We start from the raw sequence: 20,093 nt of genomic DNA on the forward strand, positions 1-20,093 counted from the left end.
TGCTGTGTTGGCAATGAAGGTCTGCAGAGTCAAGGTGAGGGCAGGGAGCATAGGTGGTCTCAGCTCAGGTGCCTCCCTTTGGGAAGCCCTGGGTGTCTCATCATTAATGCATCACATATCCTGGGATATGCAACTACCCATGATTGCTCCTTATTTCTGTCTATCCTGTGAGATGCCTGACAGCAAGAAATGGACTCTGCTCCCTGCTGTATCACACAAACTGCTCAGCACATATCTGTCAACTGACACAATGGGAGAGGCAAGGACCAAGGACCTATCCCTGGAGGTGACAGTTGAGTATCAACGTCACCCCTGCAAAGGAGGGTCACATGCATCAAGAGTCACATCACAGTCGGCCCCCCTGGGCCCGGTGTGCTTGAACATGGCAGCTTGTAGCACCGGGGAAATTCCTTTCTCCAACAAAAAACAGGTAAAGGGCAAAGGGACACTGTGGCACTGTTTATAAAACAGAGACATTAGAAACAATCAGATCAACAGGGTACTAATTCATCAATCAATGCCCACTCATGCCATGAAGTGCCCATCAGGGACTGAAAGGGACAGGTGTCCAAGATGTAGTTAAGAGAGTAAAAGGGGGGGGGGGGTGCGCCTGGGTGGCTCAGTTGGTTGAGCGTCCTACTAGGCTCAGGTTGTGATCTCATGGTTGATGAGTTCGAGCCCCACGTCGGGCTCTGCGCTGACAGCTCCGAGCCTGGAGCATGCTTAGGATTGTGTGTGTGTGTGTGTGTGTGTGTGTGTGTGTGTGTGTGTGTGTGTGTGTCTGCCCCTCCCCCACTCATGCTCTGTCTCAAAAATAAAATAAACATTAAAAAAATTTCTTGAAAAGAGTAAAAGGGGGAGTTCAGAACATTAAACTGTAATTTAATAGAACAGAACGTTTGTTTTACAAACAAAATGATTTACAACCTCAGGGGGAAATGTACCGTCGCATCTTGCCTGAGCCATCCCAACCACATAACCCTCTGAAGAAGCCCCCCCAAGATATAGATATGTCAGAACACTGCCCATGCCCCACTAACCAACTTAACTGGGTAAAGTGTGGCCTCGTCATTACAGCAAAAAATTCTCCTCTTGCTCTGGAAAGGCCTTCCCTGCCCAGAACCTGCCCAGGAGCTTGAGGTCACAATTTCTCGCTGCCTGAGTGAAACAGACCCCTCTAACTTCTGGGCTCAAGAGAATTCTCGAGTGCTTTGCTTCCTCCAATACAGTGAGCTGCCAGCCAACCAAACTATGAAACATGGCAGGGGGCTAACTGGCCCCCAAGGCTTCTCACTGGAACCCCCTAAGGAACTCTGGGGTCCTTTTTTCAGTCGGAATAAAGCTCTGTAACGTGTGTTGAATGGCTGGATGTCCACATCTGCTCCCCAGGGCACTGGCTGGATACCCCAAAGGATATCTCTCAACCCAGGCTGCCCCCTGAAAGCTCAAGGAGCATCCGGGCTCCCCAGAAGGCATCGCTAGAGGCCTGGCCATCGGGCCACTGCACCTGGAAAGCCAACACAGTGTTACGCACAGAAGCACCTTCTGCCTGGCTCCACCTTCCCACCCAGGCACCCCTACCCTGGGACCCACCCTCTCTGGACTGTGGGAAACACTAGCCCATGGCACCCGGCTCCCATTCAATTGACTCCAGCCTTGAGGCATCCCCACCCCTCATTCCATTTGTCTGCTTTATTCACTCCAAAGGCATGACCTGAGAATCCAAGAATTCAAAGGGAAACCCATGGTACCTGGTAGTAGGGTCTCACCTGGCTGGAGGGCAAGGGCTGGCTCAGGTCCAGAGCAGACATAGGGCTGGAGAAAGAGGGGTCCGGAGCCAACTCCAGGGGGCTGGAAAAGAGACGATGTCAGGACAAGCTCTGAATCAATGGGGCGCCAGGTCACTACATGCCCTGACCGCTCTCTGCACATAAGCAGCCCTTCCAGGTGCTGGATGCTCTTCAGGAACACTGTCCTCTCATAGGGCCCTCCGGTGTGCAGGTGCCACAGAGGCTTGTGTGATACCTCAAGTAGGGGGCTTGGGTGAGCCAGAGAGCACTTCAGGGCAGGCTCACAGAGAAGGGCCGGCAAGTGGAAACCCGAAGGAAGGGTCAAGAAGGGGCAGGCCTGGGGTGTGAAGGAGACAAGAGGCCATTAGGACCAGGCTGGGAGAGCAGGGAAGATGACGGGTGCAGCCACTCGGGACAACAGTCTGGTAGTTCCCTAAACTGGCAGACGCACACCTACACAGCCATTCTGTGTACACACCCCAGAGACGTGAAGGCAAACACGTTATGTCCAGGAATGCTCAAAGCAACCCAACCCAGGGACTCAGCAATGACTACAAACCGGTGATGGATCAAAAAACCATGGTCCAGCCACATCAAGGACCAGAACTCACAAATAAAGGGGGATGGATTGCTGATGCACACAGCAACAGGGGGAAAATCTCAAAGTACTCAGGCCGAGTGAAAGGCGCCAGACCCCTCGCCCCACCCAAATTTAAAATTTTAGATGTCATTTACATGGAATTCTAGAAAATGCAGATAAAGAAAGCAGATCCATGGTCCTGGGGGTGTCAGGGTTAGAAGCAGGTGGGAGTGCTCTGTACGGCTCAGCAGTTATAGCTTCATGGTGGATACGTAAGTCGCACTCAGAAAACAACCATCTGTACCATCTAAACATGTTGCTTTAATGAATGCCACTTATGCCCCAATGAATTTGCTTTTAAAGAAGGAATCAAAGTCATCAGATCAGAGCAATGATGGGCTGGGCCTTGGGAGTCCAAGGCTGATACAGCCAGTGGGGAGACCAAGCAAACCACAAAGGTACCCAGTGGGGGCATTTTCTCCATCACGGTTCCTGGTCACGAGTGAAAAAGTGAGTCCATCTGCATAGTCTGCATTTTCTCACCATCTGCTGTTTCAGCAAGAAAATTAGTGACTTAAAGAACTGCTCCCCTTCTTTCTCACACATTGCACTGTAGTTCTGCCCGTACTGGGCACCTGGCTTTCAGCTCCCAGACTGGGGAGACTGTGAACCCTGGGGACCTGGTCCTGGTGACCCCTATCATAGATCCACCAAAGGACCCCCAACTTCTCACACTCTTCCATCCCTCTTCTCTACCGCTAGATTCTCCTGGCCTGTTGTCCTGGGCCCCACGGCCAAAATCCACAGCACCTAGGCTGTTCATGGCTCTCCCAAGCACCTCTGAAACTACGGTTTGGAATATAAAATCCATCTTGATGCTGCTCAAAAACTCAGACAACCTCTGTCTAGGGAAAAGAAAATGCCCAAAAAGAGGCTGCTGGGGCCCAGGGTGATCTTGGAGAAGACACAAACCATGAGCACTGTCCACAACACAGACCTCATATCTGCTCTGATATTTCTAGGTGTTCTTTTGTCTCAGGGAAAAACTACCCTCTTCTTCTGGTAGATGCAGGGTGGGAAGAATGTTGTTTTTCTTCCAGAAACCCATAAGGAAAGGACTCAATCTGCACATCTGAGGTCACAAGTCTGTGTGTAAACCAGACAATACCTTACCCACGGCCGGAGAAAATGTTGCTTGAGCCCCATGGCTCTGCGTGCCTCACCTCTGGGTCAGGATGAATTCAGGAGGCTGTGGCGGGGGCTGTGTCACCTGGAAGCCGCCAGCCTGTTGTTCTTCTTGACCACCGCCAGTGCCCGGACCTTCCTCCAGGTACATGCTCTGCGGATTGCCAACAGGTGGGTGAGCGAATCCTACACAGAAACAAATTCCACAACCCAGTGCTGGGAGAAGAGAACACAGCCCACAAGCGGTACAATCAAGACCTCCATGGAGAGAAGCAGCATCCAACCTGGCAGGCCTCAAGCCTCAGCCTCCCTTGCCGAGGAAGGAACAGTCATGACTGTTGATCTCAATGGCCTTTTTAGGCTTCAGAAACAAAGACAAAGTCCAATTTTGCAGACTTCAAGTTCTGCTTAATTAATCCAGACTTCGTGCCAGCCCCCAATGCCAAAGATTCAGCATCCAAATCTGCCCCCCACACACCCCTGCTGCATGAGCACAGGGAATGGGCAGTCCACTTCTCAGTTTATCTCGTGCTGGTCTATCAAAGGCTGAGCCACCAGCCCTTAGCTATTTTCATTTTCACCTTTTACCTGAGGTTTCACCATGATTTCAATGAGGTGCAAGGTGTCACGACCTTACCTGGCTCCTTCTCGCTACATTGAAGAGAGTTATCTCCATGTATCATTCAAGATAAGCCATGGTGAATCTGATCAATTCTGGGTCAACAAACATTCTGGAGCAAAGGAAGGGAAGGAGGAAGGTGCGTGTCTTCCCTGAGTCTACCAGGTGGTAAACCTAGCATCGGAATCCCTGATCCCCGACTCAGAACAACAGGCCAGCCAGGCGGGGCTCACAGTCCTTTGTCTTGTCTGCCAGAGTGACGACCCAACCTGCCAGCCAGCTGCCCAGACAATCTCAAACCAAAGGAACTTTCCTGACAATTTGGTGTATGTATGATTTTACCTCCACTTTCCACTGTTTCCTCTTTTCTGTGGAACTTTAAAAGTACTCTGAGATACATTAAATACAGTTTAAGTGCTGATTTGAGCATTTCAGATTCAAACATAAAAGATCACTGGGTTAGATCTTCTTCCTCCAAGAGAAAAACAAGTAATAAGCTAAAAGCCCAGAACAAAGGGAGAGTCAGGGGAGGGATTATTAGTGGAAGGGAGATGTCCACAGTCTGCAGACCCAGGGCACAAGTACATCCTATGTTGGTAGGGCATCCGAAAGGAAGGTGGGGTATAGGTCAGGTCCTGAGAACCCTAAGGAGGTTGGAAGGGAGGGAGCAGTAAGGGAGAGCAGGGTAACATCCTGGTGCTCAGGCAGTCAGCAGGGAGGCTCACCAGTTCCTAGAGAACATCACCCCTCACATGTGCTGGACCTGGTGTGAAGACCAGCTCCCCTCGTCCCAGTGTGAAGTTGGCCTGTGACTGCCCCACTCCAGCCTTGTTGGTAAATTTGGACAGGCAAACGTAGGTCTCTGACAGTGGAAAAAAAACATGGACAGCAAGAAATGAGGGACCGATATGATCAAACTGAAAAGCTGCCTACAGAGCAATGAGTCTCCAGGGCCTTTCCTCTTTCTGACCCTCCCTCCTTCCCTATCCAAGGAAGGGCCAGAATCCACAGCCCCAATATTCCTGCCTTCAGACAACAAAACATATTTTTGAAACTTCTATTGAGAATACTCAGAAAAATCAAAGACACTGCATCTATAAAAAGTAATAGAATGTACGAAGAAGGGAAAATTCAAATAAAAAAAGAGCCTGGAATTCTCTTAACGCCTACCTGTCAAAATGGAATACTGAAAGACAGAGTTTAACACCTCCAAAGCACATACGATGAAAAAGAAAAGAAATGCAAGGAAAAAAGGTAAACATTTGGGAGACTGGTCCAGGATTTCCAACATCAGAATAAGATTTGTGCTCTAAAGAGAACTGAGAATGTGGAGGGAATAAATTATCAAAGAACATTGTCCAAAAAATAGCCAAACCTTAAAGAAGACATTATCTTCTCTAAATTGAAAGGCTTAACAGATAAGTGAATTAAAAAGACTCACACCTAAGACCATCATTGTGAAATTTCAGAACACCCAGACTTAAAAAACAAAACTCCAAGAAAGGAACGATACGTTGCAAAGAAGAAAATAAAATGAAATCACCAACATCAGATGCTAAAAACAATGATATAAATATATCTGTAAATATCTAAGGGTGGAGGAATATTTAAACTCAAAACTCCTTCCCTGACAAACTGTTAATCAAATGCGAAGGCAGATTAAAGACAATTTCACAACATGTAAGGACTCAGAAAATTTATCTTGCAAGTACCCTTTCTTGCACAATTAATTGAAGATGTTCTCAAACATAACAAAGAAGTCAAGAAAGAAAGAACAAGACCTGCAATTCAGGAAACACCGATGCAAACCCAAGGAGACAATGAGAGGAGCACTCGGGATGGTGACCCCACACCAGGTCTAGGGAAACGTCACTGGGATGGAAACAGGAAGGAGGGCTCCAGCCATAAGTCTTCAGAGGAGACACTCGGAAAGCTGGAAGAAGTTAAGAATGTGATAAAAACAGGTAATGTAAGAAAAAAGAAAGGGAATTACAAACTCCAGGAAATATGGATGTACCCATGGAAGACTAAGAAATTTAGGTGACAGGCAAATTAATGGTGCCAATATCTTCCTTACAAGGTGAGATGTCACAAGATGCTTTTGTATTTGGTAGACTAAACAATATGTAAATACATACTCTTTAGATAACAACGAAGAAGAAACTAAAGAAGTGATATTTCAATCATGAGATGCTGTAGGAGGTCCAATAAGCTCGACCATCTGCTGTTGCAGCAAGTGTTGACAGGTAAGTTAGGTGGACTAGAATGGGGAATGCAGGGTGGCAGATGTCTAATTAGTTTTAACTCTTTCCTCACTGTCTTACTATTAGTCATATGCACATTTTATTTTGCAAACTAGAAAAGTAGGAGAGTATTGGCCCTTCCCACAACCCCTCAAATGAGACCCAAGTACTCGTGGCATCTTGTGCAGAAGAGTGTGGCCTGGAATGGACCCACCTGTGGAGCTGGGCTCACCCAGAGCAGCAACGGACACAGCCACAGCTGCATCTGCAGGGCGCATCATGAAGTCCAACCCAGGCCCGTGAACCAGATGCCCGGTCTGGAAGGAAACTTCCCTGGAGGACGCCAGTGCAAGAGACATCAGCCATGACTCAGGGGCAGCCAGAGAAGGGTCTAGCATGTCACTGCCAGCAGCCAGAGGACAGACGCCAGGGCCTGGGCAGATGGCAGGGAGAGTGACAGGATCGTGGCCAGGCCCCTCCTGGTACATCTCACCACCCTGCAGAGACCTGGGGAAGACAGCAAACAACATCCCTTGGAAGGCAGAGACTCCCAGGAGGAGACTCCAGCCCAGTTTGAGAATCCAGGTTCCCGACTCGACCCAGCCACTGATGGCTGTGAGGCCCACCATGTCCCTAATTACACTGCCTTCACTGTTCTACATGTAGCTGCTAGGGTTCTAGAACACTTAAAAAATACTATGACTGCAGCACCTGGGTGGATCAGTCCTTTGGTTGTCCGACCCTATATTTCAGCTCAGGTCAGGATCCCAGGGTCATGGGATCCAGCCCGGCATTGGGCTCCGTGCTGAGCATGGAGCCTGCTTGGGATTCTCAATGTCTCTTGACACCTGGGTGGCTCAGTCAGTTAAACATCTGACTTCAGCTCAGGTCACGATTTTGTGGTTCGTTGAGTTCGAACCCTGTATCTAAACTGTCAGCGAGGAGCCTGCTTCCTGCTTGGGATCCTCTGTCTCCCTCTCTCTCTGCCCCTCCCCCACACTCGATCTCTCTCCCCGCCTCCCTCTCTCTCTCTCTCTCTCTGTCACTCACTGACTCATTCTCCTCCTTCCCCCATCCCTCTCCCTGCCCTCACTCTCTCTAAAAAACAAACAAACAAACATTACTGGAAACCTAAGATACATTAGCAGTTTCTTCAAAAGGAACTTCAATAAAGCACTATTCCACAACGATGAAAGCAAGATATGATTAGGAAGAACCTAACAATTGAGTGGATAATGATGGTTGACCTTACAGGAATTACCGGGCAGTCAATAACAATCAGACTCCATGCGGCACAAACACTCACTATGTCTAAGATGGTACTCCTGGGTTTATGTTACCACTCCCCCCAACCCACCCCATAATCTCTGCAATAACCTGCAAGGCATGCCCTCTCCATTTCGCAGATGAGAAAAGCACGGCACTGAGAGGTCACAGGAACCTGCCTAAGTTCACACACCTGGGCAGTGCCAGCCTGCATGTGAAGGGCCAGGCACAGACAGTGTCATGAGAGATGCTGATGTCACGTGGGAAATGGAAAGTGTCCACATCTTGATGGTTACACAAGATGGGACCTGGCCCCTCGCTCAGACCTAGTCCTGCTGATGGCTGGCACTTTCCTTATGCTTACATCAGGTTCACGCCTCGTCCCAGGTGAGGGAGAGTGCTTGGACAGTGCCTAGTACGCAGAAGGAACTCAAGAAATGTTAGCTGTTACTGACTCAATGAAATGCAAACAGTACAAAAATACTAGAAATAAAATGAAACAAGAGCTAGGGTTCACCTTTAGGAATAAGTCTGCATGTTTTTCTTTCCAAATCCGTTTTCCTCGTTCTCCAATACATACATGAAGTCAGGCTGGAGCCCCGCTCCAGGGTGCAAGTGTGGGGTCCCTGACATGCATGGCTTCCTTACCAGTGGCTCTCCCATACCAGAATGGCAGAATCTCTGCAGTCACTGACCTGGTCCCACTGCTGGCCCCAGGATTCACATGCCTGCTCCAGGCCTGGTCACCCACCCAGGATGGGGAAACTCGATAGGGTGATGGTCCCATGGTCCCATGGGATGGCAGTACCTGGGAGGCAATGGCTTTGGCATAGTCTCATCTCCAGAAAAGTCCGGGGCCAGGGCCAGCAACTCCCATGGCCCTTGGGCGGTCTCTCTGGATTGTGCAGGCCCATTTTCCTCCTGTCCTGCTGAAAGCCAATCAGACAGGAAGGAGACTTGCTGATGCTCCCAGTCCCAGCCTCCTTCCCAGCAGGTTAAGAGCAGCCCTACTGGCTGAAAAAAAGGGGTCAACCACTGACTCAATACAATATCCTTTGTCCCTTAAATGTCTTTTGTCTGAAACCAATCCATAATTACAAACCCATGAACCCCTACATCATGGTGGCTGGCTCACTTCCCAATTCTTCTCGACTCCTGGCCCTGGACGCACCATAATCTCTAAATGCAAAACACCTGTGGCAGGCCCCACTTAGGGGCATCCTGACCCTCACCCTCAGGGATCTCACTAACCACAAGGTGACGTCCTCAAAGTGCAGACTGGGAGCGAAGGTGCTGTCCCTATAACCAGAGTGAACCTAACTAGGCTTAGCCCTAAACAAAGGGTGCCCCCAACCACGAGGAAGGGGGGAGCCCTGGAACCACTCACCTGGCCACTGAGGCCTGTCCACACACCCAGAGCCAAGGTGGGGGTGGTCTGAGGGCTGGGGGCGGTCCGGACCCCTCTCCCTCACACTGGGGTCCTCTACTGTGTCCTCCGGCGCTGGCTCCAGGCGCTGGAGAAGGGCCCTCTGGCGCCGCCGGTAATTGGCAAACCAGTTGTACACTTGCTCTACGGTCAGGCTCGTCTCCAAGGCCAGGTTCTCCTGCCCCAAAACAGCACAACCTCTAGGCCCTCCACCGTCCCCGGAGCAGCGGCGTGCACAAGGGCGACCCGACAACGCTTTCACCGAGGCGGCGAGCCGGAGCCCGGCCTCACTCTTGGAGAGCGGCAGCAGAGAAGCTGAGCCGCCTCAGAGCAGGAGGCCCGAGCCAGGCCATCTGCGCCGCCAGCACGTCCGGCAGCCCGGCCTCGTTCACCGCTGGCGCCGCAACGGCGGCCCCGCCAACGATAACCCAGAAACGCGGAGGGCTTGGACAAGGCCTGCCGGGCCGGAGCCTTCCGAAGCAGGGGGCAGCGACGGCCCGTGACCAACGCCTGTGACCCAGGACCCCGCAGAGCAACTCTTCTTGCGGCCACCGCTCGGCGCTCGGGAGAACCCAGTCTACGCGGCCGGCGCGGTGATCGCTGGGAGAGCACTACAGATTGGACAGGTAACATGGTGGGTGGAGCAAGCACCAGGAGTGCCCTTTTGATTGGACAAGCTCTAGAAGGGGCGGGGAGAAAGTAGGTGGAGCTAACACGGGAGCGCCCTGCCGATTGGACAGAGCAGAGAAGTGGGCGGAGAGAACAGGCCGGGATTTTGGAGCACCGGGAAACTCCCACTAGTCGTATCTCGCCTCTTTACCCCTAGCAACCTCACCCCACTCCACTCCGTCCCTCCAGTTTCCCGGGGCTACGTTGAGGATGGCGCCCTGCTGGCCCTGAGCTCCGCAAATACCTGCCTCCCTCGGGCTGGAAGCTCCACGACAGCAGTGGGGATATGATGACCCCACGTTTGAAAACTAGACCCTCCACGAGTGTACGCTGGATGGTCACGAGCTGCCAGCCAATGAGCTCCCGTCTCCAGGAAAGTTCTGAGAGAGGCGGAAGCCCCCAGCATCCGGGCAGACGGGCCACTGGGGAGGTCCGGAGGAGGAGAGGGTAAAGGTGTGAGTCATCTAAGGGTGGTGGCGTCGCCTAAGGTCGGGGGGGGGGGTGGTAGGCTAAACGGGGGGCTGTCGAGCCTCGATCTCCTGGGTTCTTACCCGCTCGGCCTTGCTGGGGTTGGTGCTCACGCTCGAGGCAAAGTCGTGCAGCTTCCGGCGAACCTCTCTGGTAAAGTTTCGGCTCTTCAGGCCATCAGGGCAGAGGGAGAGGGGTGGTGGGTTTCTGGATAAAGACAGTGAAGTGGTGGTTACAGACACCCGTTCTCCTGGATGCACCTCGTGTGCTCTCAAACACTGCAACCCCAGACATCCTCTCATCTCACTGGCTGCTCCTCCTCTCTAAGCTGCAGAGTCCCAAGCGTCCATCCCCTGAAGAAGGGAGGGGCCCACATTTCACGGCACAACCTCAGAGGGGCGTCACCAGGGTTTCCACTACCGCTCACTGAGATGCCACAGCTGACCAATGGCTGGTAACTACTGAAAGTGGATGATGAAGACATTGAGGTGGGCTATGCTACTCTTTACGGTGTATATACACAAGTTTTTCCAAAAGGAAAAAGTGATATATAAACAAATACTACCTGTGGGGAACACCCAAGGTACCCAAACACCAAATGAACAAATCACCATGGATGTCAAAAATGCATCCCACACATACCAAATGGAGCTCGATCCTTTGCTCTCGAATCTTCCCCCAGTTCTGTGCATCTCAGTGAGAAACCATCATGTTCCAGTCAAACAGACCAAGAGCCCTGGAGTCCAGCTTTATTCTCTTTACCTCCTCCAACACATCTCACTCGTCAGCAAATCCTCCAAAATATGCCCTGACACAACCCTTTCTACAATCACTCCCAAAGATTCCCAAGAACCTCTTGCCCCTGCTCCTGTACTAACCACCTTTAGGAGACCCTGCCACACTTAGGCAGCGTACCAACCATGATGGCTGTAACCCCAATATCATCCCCTCCTTACACATCTAGGGATTGCTGTCCCAGAGCTCAGGCCTCCAAGCCACGGCTTAGGTGAGCCTGCCTGCAACCTCCAACCCACAGCAAAGAACAAAGGCAGGATAGTCCTCTACTAAGCACATTTCCTGTCTAGTACTCCCCACTCTGACTATGGAATCCACAGTGTTTCCTCATCTACCACCCATTGTCCATACCCAACGTCAGCCCAGGAGAGTAGGGCCCAAGCATTACCCCCAGCACCTCCAATAGCACCCAGCAATCAGGGGCCCCTTCCAAATACTGCATACTGATCCCCAAATCATTTACTTCATTGCACTGGACTCTGGCAGGCCATTAGCACCTATATGGAGGGACATGACTGCTTTCCTGAAGACCCCAAGGCAGGGGCGCCTGGGTGGCGCAGTCGGTTAAGCGTCCGACTTCAGCCAGGTCACGATCTCGCGGTCCGTGAGTTCGAGCCCCGCGTCGGGCTCTGGGCAGATGGCTCAGAGCCTGGAGCCTGTTTCCGATTCTGTGTCTCCCTCTCTCTCTGCCCCTCCCCTGTTCATGCTCTGTCTCTCTCTGTCCCAAAAATAAATAAACGTTGGAAAAAAAATTTAAAAAAAAAAAAAAAAAAAAGAAGACCCCAAGGCTGATTAACTGCTGGGTTTTGAGGGCATATCTCACTCTTTTGTGGGCACTGGGAAAATAATTCTCTCTGATCCAGAAGGAATCCATCTCTTCTTCCAGTAACCAGGCCAGTAACCAGGCCCTGTGGGACAGGAACCCCCTGTCACTTGGGCTGGCAGGAGCTCAGAGCGAGATCTGCAGCTCCTCCTGGTCAGAGAGGAACACGAAAGATGAAGAACAAAGGCTGTGCAGCCTCAGTGTCTCTCCTGGAAGCCTAGCTTTGCATCTCTCTCATGTGTAACCCTGGGCAAGTTGCTGACCTTTCTGTGCCTCAGTTTCCTCATCTGTGAATGGTGATGACAGTAATAATAATAATAATTAGCACTTGTAATGTTTACTTGGTGCTGAGGATGGGCCCAGCATCTCTCACGTGCCAGGCAATCTTCTAAGCACCACACGTATCTCCTCTAATGCTTGCATCACTCTCCTCTTTATTCTCCTTAAAATGTCCTGCAGCCCTAAGGGATGGCACTGAGATCCAGGCCATGGCACCTGCAGAGCCTGTCTGCGAGAATCAGATGACCTAACACACAGGGCTGGAAATTTCCCAAGGGAGAAGAAGAGGAGAGGAAGAGAGTAAGGTCAGGGTGCCCACCTGCTGCCCCCTTCTCTGCAGAGCCCTCCCCAGAAGGCAGCGTCTCCTGCCGCAACTAGAACTCTCTGCCTGGGTCCTGGAAAAGGCTCCCTCTCCTTACCCTGCAAGCATAAATGGGAATGCACCCCTCCCCCAGCTGCGCAGGTAGGTGGAGAGTGTGGCTCAGTGTGGGGCACAATGGCTGACATAGAGCCTATGATCTTTTGACTACTACCGCTTCTTCTGACTTCTGCATTTATCTCCCCGCCTCTATTTCACCTCGGCCCCCCTGAGGTTTTAGAAGGCACAGCCCTCGGGAGTCCTAGGGAATAAGCACAAAGACAGACCAGCAGTATACCTCTTTCTGCAGCGGAACTTCTGCACTGGGGTCAGCACAGCCACGCCCAGCCGCTTCATGACCAGATGGTAGTGAATGTCGTTCCAGAGCTGGACCAGCTCCTGGCTGCCCCCGGGCACACGGCAACCCTGCCGAGAAAAGCCTGCTGAGACCTGGCTGCCCTCGCCCTGCCTGGAGCACTGCCATCTGACCCGACCTGATCCCTGAGAAGAGCTGCCTGTTGATGTGCCAAGCAATGAGGGCATGAACCCAGCACTCCAATCACCAGCAGGCTCTGTCCCTGGTGGCCCAGCCAGCCACTCAGGTCACGTCAGCCCTTCAACCCTCCCACACAACACATGAGGTGAACACAGCTCTCAGTCACTGCTTACAGATGAAGAGCAGGAAGCAAGGAGAACACAAATGACTGTCCTGGGGCCACACAACACGCAAGAGGCAGAGCCACAGTTAGAACCACATGGGGATTCCAAGGCTTGACCCACATCTTGCATGAAAGACCTTTCTCTCCCACCCAGCAGAGCTGGCCCCTCCGGTGCCCAGCGAGTGCATTCTGAGTCAAGTGGGATGAAGTCCTGGTCTGTGCCCCGTGACAGCTCACTAACCCAGTGGGACTTGATCACATAACCAGACTCTGGAGATGGCCAAGGATACCTGCGGTTGGCCTCCCCCAGAACCCAGCTGCTGTAGTCAGTGTGTGGGGTTCTTGCATTTAACTCCAATGTCCTCAGGACCATCTTGGCAAGGGAGGTGCTGACAATCACTTAGCTTTCTCTCCACAGCATCAGAAAAGCCCACTTTTCTGTGCTGTGACTTTCACTGGCCGAGGGCACAGCCGTCCGGGAATGTATATGGGAAACTTGCTACCTGCAGGATGTGGCCCTGGGCAGGAAACATCCTTTCTTGGTGTGGTGTCCCCATCCTCTCTCTCAGGTCTCAGCTATACATCACCTTCTCAGAGACATTTCTGGACCATCCAGACTGTGTTTATAATCCCTCTATTGGGAGTTTTTCGCTACTGGTGTCACTCACACATTTCATCATTGAAATGCCTTAACAGACACTATTACAACTCTGTGTTTTCCCTTGTTTGTTTACCAGGTCCATTTTGACAGATTTGGAAAAACTTAGCCCCTCTTACTTACAGGTGTTATGTTCCGTGCCGTGGATCCTGTAACAAGCAGAACCAAGGCAGCCCCTCTCTTATGGGGCCTGCAGTGCAGCAAGGGAAGGCAGACAAAATGAATACCAACAAATAATTCTTCTAATTAGGAACTGAGGAAGGAGCTATAGGGTGAACAAGATTCTCCACTGGAGAATAAAGTGGGCACTGCTTAGACAGGGTGACATCGACAGCAGAAACCGAGAAGAAGAAAGACACCAGGCACACAAAGAGCCAGGCTCCGGCCTCTGGCACAGGCGAGAACACATGCAAAGGTCCTGAGACACAGAAAGATCTCAGGAGTTGTAGGGACAGCAGGAAGCAGCATGGCTACATGAAGGAAGCAGGGGGAGAGTCCAAAAGAGAGACTAAAAAGCAGGCAGTCTCAGATGGCAGGCTCCTGAGCCGCCTGCAGACTCATGCAGACCACGGCCCATCTGCAGTTTTCAAACTCCCTGTGGCTGCTACAGGAACAAATCAAGGGGACAGGAGGGGACATTAGGGGAGCAACCAGGAGGACCCCACACAGCCTGTGGCAGAAGGAGTGGAAACGGAAAGAACTGGAAAGAAGTGAGGATTTCCAAGGTAAACTCAGCATGAACCAGGCATGAACTGTATCCGGGGGTGAAAGAGGGAAAAGGATGCCTCCAAATCCCTTACATGAAGCCCTTCGAGCCAGATGTACTTTGGAATTCAGAATGTCTCAGATTTTAGGGAGTAACACAGGCATATGCTCCGTAATATGCACCACCCTAGTGTCATCTGGGGCAGGCAGCACGTTAGAATCAAACATACCGGTATTTAGGCAGCAGAATGCACCACGGTCACATTAAGTGGCTACAGACCATAAATGGCTTCACCTCGGTGCAGGTCAGGTCACATCAATGCCAAATGAGTCAGCATCCAAGTATCACCGGAGGAGTGACAACGATACTTTCGGTTTGCGTTCTCGACTGCACACCTGTGGCTCAAGGACCGAAAGCCTGGCTCTGTCTGACCGTCTCACCCCCTGGGAGCCCCGCTCCCCGAGCCAGGACCACCACTCAGAATGGATCTCACAAAGGGACAGCGTTGCCTCAGATTACAAGGTAGCTAGAATCTGTGAAGCAGAGTGGACCATCCTGGCTCCGTTCACAAAAAAATCTCCCCACATCTCCGCTGTGTTCGGGACGGTGGTGGCCACTGAACCTCTCTGCGCCCCCCTCACAGATCCATCCTACCTCCAGCACCCGGCAGGCAGCCTGGTGCTGCTCTTGCTGGTCCAGCACCCGGGCACACACGAAGGCCACGTCCGCATTGTCCAAGAGGTGCAGGCGGAGCTGACTGTCCAACACGGCTGTGACCAAGGGCTGTGCCTGGGCGGGGTCATCCTGGAGGTCTCGGCACAGCCTGCCTGCAAGAGTCACCAGCTCCGCCAGGGGTGGCCCAGCGCCCCCACTCTCCCTCAGCAGCTTCAGGAAGCTCTGCATCCCACGTTGGGTCGGCCCCTCTGCGAACAACACAACAGCCGTCATGATGGCCACATGCCGGCTGCACCTCAATCCTCAACTCTGCGAGGCCCCTCTAGCCACAGGCATTTTTAACATGGTTGTGAGAGCTCCCCAGGGGAAGGCAGAGGGGTGTCAGATGCCAGCTAGTTTCCTGTCTTTAGTCCTTTGCTGTGCACTAGGTACTGTCACTGCGATGGCGCATCTCATGCCCGCGAACCTTTTGTCTTTGTCCCGTCCACAGGCCCCACCCTGGTCTTCTCCTATCTCCTCCTCTCTGTGTTCCCCACATTCTTCATTTTCTTTTGAATTTTATTTTAGAGAGGGAGGGAGAGAGACCACATGTATGAGCACGGGAAAGGGGCAGAGAGAGAGAATCCCAAACAGGCTCCACACAGCACAGAGCCCGACACAGGGCTGGATCCCACAATCCCGGGATCATGACCTGAAGTCAGACACTCAACCGACTGAGCCCCCGAGGTGCCCCTCCCCTGCTTTCTTATACACAGAAGGTAATGGTGGGGTTTTTCTCCCCCTCCGTTTCTGACCTCAATCAGGGCACGGACCATGTGTGTTGGGGTCATTAGAGTTCCCCGTATCTGTGCAATGGATGCCAAGGCCTCTTGAAGCAGTAAGGAGGTACCCTGGGCCAGGGGCTGGGCAGACACTGCTTACACTCTACAAAGAGGAGCCATGGGACCTTCCAGAGGCAGGACTAGCACCATCTGCTTTTTATTTTGATTTTGAAAACAACAACAAAAAAAAAAGGCAACATATTTGAAAAACACAAAGTTTTAAATATTGTCCTAATCCCACACGTTAAACATATACACAAAGGAGCGAACATCTGCAAGGCCTCCCTGTGCCCAGTCCATCTACTCCGCAACCTCCCCCCGTCGCCCCCCCACACACACACAGGTAAGCTATGGCAAGTTGGATCGGAAGGCTTTGTGAATTTTCTTTTTTATAACAATCTCCACATACATACAGCAGTTTTACCAACAGAGACAGATTGCTCGTGATTAATCTCCTGGTCCATATGAACGGACCTGTCAAGTGGCCCACGACGGTAGGGGCCAGGCTTCTTTCCACATCTCTCCACTCCTGGACACTTAGGCAGCATGACAACCCTAACACCTTGGACTCAGGATTACTCTTCTACCGAACAGACTCACATAAGCAAGGTTAAAGGGGAGCGCTATGTGGCAGCTGTGTTTTCTGTAGATGCCACCAAACCGCTTTCCACAAATGTGGTGACGACATGCGTGCCCAGAACTGCAGCCAACAGGCCTGTGTGCGCGCTCCCTGAAGGAGGGTCTAGCAGCAGTTTCTAGTTCTTTCGGCCCAGCACCGCCTCTTGGGTCCTCCTGGCGCCTGGGGCCGCCCACTAGGGGGAAGAGCTCTACGCCACGGCTTCGGGCTTCACCAGATCCTACCTTGGAGCCCAGTGTTTCTCCCCATCGCGAAGGGCAGTAGGCCTCGGATCCCACGTCCCCCCAGGGAGCCGAGGCTCCGGGGCTTCGGCAGGGACGGTAAGGGGAGGGCTCCTCTCAAGACCCCAGGTTCTTCCGGCGCAAACCCCCGCCCTCCCCTCCCCCCCACCCCCCGCACCGGCTCTAGGGAGAGAGGACAGGAGGCTAAGGGCCAGGCTCCTGCAGGCGGGACCTCGGGCTTCAAGAACAAAGTGTCTTCCTGGGGGGTACCTCCAGGGGACACTGAGGGGACCCGGCCCCGAGCAGGGATGGAGGGGACCCGGGGGGCTGTGGCTCTGCCAGGTGCCCAGACCTGGGCACCCTCCCCGAAGCCTGGCTGAGGCCGCACCCCCACCCCGTACCTTTCGGGGCGTGCTGTTCCCCCGCAAAGGCCGCGATTGCTGCCCAGCGCCCCCACTCTCGGCGCCGCAGGGCCGGCGCAGCGCCCCCCCCCCCTCAGGCAGGCCGCCCACCCGCCCGCCCGCCCGCCCGCCCCTCCGCCGGGACTCACCGCGCCCGGCCGCCCCTCCGCCGGGACTCACCGCGCCCGGCCGCCCGCGCCCCACTTCCGCTCCAGCGCACGTGCTCTGCCCACAGGTCCGCGGAAGGCGCGGCTGCGACAAAGTATCGAGGCCGCGGCCAATCCGCGCGAGGGCTCCGCCCGACGACCCCGGGCCTCTGGGCCTGCGCCCCTGCGTGAAGGAGGTCTCCCCTGAGTTCGTGCGGGTTCTCGGTTGGGGGAGGGGGGCGCCGACAAGTTCTGGGGGCCTTGGGCGTTCTGGAAGAACCAGGACTTTCTGGGGGATCACAGGGGCAGTGAAGCCTGGCTCTGCGCGTCCTCAGACGCAGGAAGGAGCGGGACCAGGGTCTTGGGGGTCGTGGGCTGTAGAGAGAGCCCTGCTCGGCGGTGTAGGGGAAAGGCGCCAGGATCCTCGTGCCCCTGCGGCGGGAGCAGGAGAAAGCTGTGACCTTTGACTGACCCCCACACCAGGCACCCCGTGGCGGAGCCAAAGCCCAGCTGAGGGCGCAGTTCTTGGGGCAGACATTCCCCTCCCGCATCCCCACCCTGACCCCTGCTGGAGGAGGGCACCTTTCAAATCCAGACCCCCCCAGGAGATGAGGTCGAGACAGAGGTCCCTGTAGAGGGTGCGGGGTCTGCGGCGCAGTGAGGGACTCCTGTAGCCGGGCTCCAAGAGCGGCCACCGGGGACAGCCCCTTGCGCCTCCGACCCCGGATCTCCTGCCGACCTCAACCCAGAGACCTTCCGCGACCTAGGATGGCCCCGGGCGGGTCATCTAACATTCTCTGACGCCAAAGCTTAAAAGCTTATGCAAAAGACTTTGGCGGGAACATAAACATTTCAGCGTTTGATCGAGTGAAAATCTGGAAACAACCCAAGTGTCTGGTGAAAGATTTGCTAAACAAATCACACTTCAGAAAGAGAACGGGCTCCTGGAAGGTTATTAGTAATTCTGCTGCAGAAGAATGTATATCGGCCTGACCCTGTCATGATACATTGTACAATAAAAAAGGGGTGTTACAAGACAGTTAGAGTGAGATGAGCCGATTTGAAAGGTACAAGCATAGAATGATATAGGCCACGTTGTTAAACTCTGCTTGAACGTAGGCATGGAATTACTATTCTACTTCATTATTTTTATTAGGCGTTTTAATTTTCTTTTTTACTTACCACGTTTTCTATTTTTTATAAAAAGAAGAGTCTATATTTCCATTTTTAAGGTTCTTTTCAAGGAATGGGAAGAGAAAACAACAGGGTTGTAGGAAGCAGTCCTGACTGACCAAGTACAGATGACCTTTGAACAAAAGGGGGTAAATTACAGGGTCTAAAGGCACCTGAGTGGCTAGGTCAGTTGAGCAGCAAACTCTTGATTTCGGCCCAGGTCATGATTCCGGGGTGGTGGGATGCAGCCCAGCATGGGCTCCAAGGTGAGCATAAAGCCTGCTTAAGATTTTCTCTCTCCCCCGTCCTCCTTCCCCACTCACGTGTGCTCTCTCTCTTCTCTCTCTCTCTCTCTCAAATAAAGAAACAAATAAATAACTATACAAGTCCATTTATACCTGGATTTTAAAAAAGCAAATACAGTACCTTAAATATATTTTCTCTTCCATATGATTTTCTTAATAATACTTCTAAGAATACAATATAAAATACATATAACATATAAAATATATGTTAATTAGCTATGTCATCAGTAAGGCTTCTGGCCAACAGTAGCTTATTAGTAGTTAAGATTTGGGGAAGTTAAAAAAAATTTAAAAAAAAAAAAAAAAGGGGCGCCTGGGTGGCGCAGTCGGTTAAGCGTCCGACTTCAGCCGGGTCACGATCTCGCAGTCCGTGAGTTCGAGCCCCGCGTCGGGCTCTGGGCTGATGGCTCAGAGCCTGGAGCCTGTTTCCCATTCTGTGTCTCCCTCTCTCTCTGCCCCTCCCCCGTTCATGCTCTGTCTCTCTCTGTCCCAAAAATAAATAAACGTTGAAAAAAAAATTAAAAAAAAAAAAAAAAAAAAAAAGATTTGGGGAAGTTGAAGTGATGGGGTTCTTGAGCAAACAGCCAAGAAAGAATTCTTGACACGTCTTTGGTGCAAAAAGGTGATTTTATTAAAGCACAGGAGAGGACCCATGGACAGAAAGTTGCACTGGGGTTGTGAGGAGTGACTGATTATATACTTGTAAGTGAGGGTTAGGGATAGCGTAAGACTCTGCGGAATTTGGAAGCAAGGCTTTCGGGACCTTGAGGGGCGAGCTGCTGTTAAGATGAGGTTACTTTTAGTCTTTGATAAAACAAGAACATTGAGGAAGTAAGGCAGCCATGAGTTCCTCGAGGAAGGTGACGCTCTGCGTATTTCAGGTGTCTGTCATTGGGCTGCAAGCTGTAAGGAGATTTAATTTATGCTACATTTCTCTTGCCTTTGTTTCCCTCATCAAAAGCTCATACATGGATTTCCAACTGCATGTGGCTGGTGTCCCTAACCCCACGTGTTCAAGAGTCAACTGTATAGTGAGGCTGGAGCATCCCTGATATGGGTGAACACAGGGGGAATTAGGGATTTGCTACAGCATACCCTCGCATTTACAGTGAAATCTTGCGGGGCGCCTGGGTGGCGCAGTCGGTTAAGTGTCCGACTTCAGCCAGGTCGCGATCTCGCGGTCCGTGAGT

The 20,093-nt window shown here is 52.3% G+C and overlaps 1 protein-coding gene across 2 annotated transcripts; it reads right to left on the reverse strand.

Annotated features, from left to right (window-relative positions):
- Positions 1-1,363: 1,363 nt before the first annotated feature.
- ANHX (anomalous homeobox) lies at positions 1,364-15,427 on the reverse strand. Of its 2 annotated transcripts, XM_047101023.1 has the most exons (9): positions 15,179-15,427; positions 12,800-12,927; positions 10,330-10,453; positions 9,071-9,287; positions 8,492-8,612; positions 6,632-6,924; positions 3,594-3,741; positions 1,770-1,851; positions 1,364-1,507 (listed from the first exon to the last, which is right to left on the reverse strand). In XM_047101023.1, the coding sequence occupies exons 1-9, from the start codon at positions 15,425-15,427 to the stop codon at positions 1,421-1,423; spliced, it is 1,449 nt and encodes a 482-aa protein (XP_046956979.1). In that variant the 3' UTR covers positions 1,364-1,420. The 2 variants fall into 2 exon arrangements, with proteins under 2 accessions (XP_046956979.1, XP_046956980.1); XM_047101024.1 differs by lacking the exon at positions 6,632-6,924 and having other exon boundaries at positions 3,594-3,722.
- Between the last annotated feature and the right edge of the window lie 4,666 nt (positions 15,428-20,093).

The sequence above is a fragment of the Lynx rufus genome, unplaced genomic scaffold (genome assembly GCF_022079265.1).
Source record: "Lynx rufus isolate CCGP_SWC_20201006 ecotype Redwood Valley unplaced genomic scaffold, mLynRuf1.p SCAF_55, whole genome shotgun sequence".
In the NCBI taxonomy this organism is placed as follows: Eukaryota; Metazoa; Chordata; class Mammalia; order Carnivora; family Felidae; genus Lynx; species Lynx rufus.